This window comes from Geospiza fortis, unplaced genomic scaffold, assembly GCF_000277835.1.
Source record: "Geospiza fortis unplaced genomic scaffold, GeoFor_1.0 scaffold241, whole genome shotgun sequence".
NCBI lineage: Eukaryota > Metazoa > Chordata > Aves > Passeriformes > Thraupidae > Geospiza > Geospiza fortis.
In genome coordinates, this window is record NW_005054491.1 from 1,187,909 (window position 1) to 1,189,116 (window position 1,208).

Below are 1,208 nucleotides of genomic sequence, written 5' to 3' on the forward strand. Positions count from 1 at the left end.
CTTTCCCTTTAGTTATCTTTTCCTCTCTTCACATCACTCCTTATCCAAAAAGTACTTTGGTTCCAACTAAACGTATTTTGCATTAAGTTGTGTCTTATCAAGTTGTTTTATTACATCACTTTACCATGCACAGAAATATCTATGCCTTTCCAGACCAGATTCCCACATAACCACTTCTACCCTGTCAAAGGCCAATATTTGTTTTCAGATCTCTTTCAGTGCACTGAAATGCTGGCTGAGTGTGTCATTAGGAAGAACTATAACAGCAAAGGTTTTCTATATAGTAGCAGGGTGTTTTAAACTCCCTTACTGGGAGCCTACCAATTTATTTACAGGAGTTCATATCATATGGTATAATATTGGCTCTAAGATAGGGACGTTTATATGTAAACTCAGAAGAACCAGAATCAATAATGACTGGCAAAATGTTTCATGCCCAGCCTGGGCTGTGGGGAGGGCTGGGGTTGGCTCCCTCAGGGTGCTGGGGGGTGACAAAGTGTCCTCGGGGTTCCTTGGGGGTGACAAAGTGTCCTGGGGGGTCCCTTTCCACTGCTGAGGGGTCACAAGGTGTCCTCAGGGTTCCTTCCTGTTACCTGGGGTGTCACAAGGTGTCCTGGGGGTTCCTTCACGATATTTGGGGAGTGACAAAATGTCCTCGGGGTCCCTTCCCAGTGCGGGGGGGTGACAAAGTGTCCTGGGTGCACCTTTCCAATATTTGGGGGGTGCCAAAGTGTCCTGGGTGCCCCTTCCCAGTGCTGAAGGGTGACAAAGTGTCCTCAGGGTTCTTTTCCACTGCTGGGGGGTGACAAGGTGTCCTAGGGATCCCTCCTGATGCTGGGGGTGGGTCATAAAGTGTCCTGGATGCCCCTTCCCAATATCTGGGGGGTGACAAAGAGTCCTGGGTGCCCTTTCCCGTTATTTGGGGAGGTGACAAAATGCCCTGGGTGCCCCTCCTGATGCTTTGGGGGTGATGGGGTGGCCTGGGTGCCCCTTCCCAGCTCCTGGGGGTGGTGACAGGGTGGCCCGGCCGTCCCTTCAGGTGACCTTGATCCCCACCTTCGACTCGCTGGTGATGCACGAGTGGTACCAGGAGACGCACGAGCGGCAGCAGGAGCTGGGCATCACCGTGCTGGGCAGCAACAGCACCGTGGCCATGCAGGACGAGACCTTCCCCGCCTGCAAGGTGGAGTTCTGATGGGGGGGGGGAC

At 52.7% G+C, this 1,208-nt stretch overlaps 1 protein-coding gene across 1 annotated transcript in view; it reads left to right on the forward strand.

Moving 5' to 3' along the window:
• Nucleotides 1–1,201, forward strand: part of MAP1S (microtubule associated protein 1S) — a 19,661-nt gene extending 18,460 nt beyond the window's left edge. The window contains exon 7 of the mRNA XM_031063278.1: nt 933–1,201. Coding sequence (XP_030919138.1) covers nt 933–1,195 — 263 coding nt within the window. The 3' untranslated portion in view covers nt 1,196–1,201. The remainder of the gene's footprint in view (nt 1–932) is intronic.
• Nucleotides 1,202–1,208: the final 7 nt, after the last annotated feature.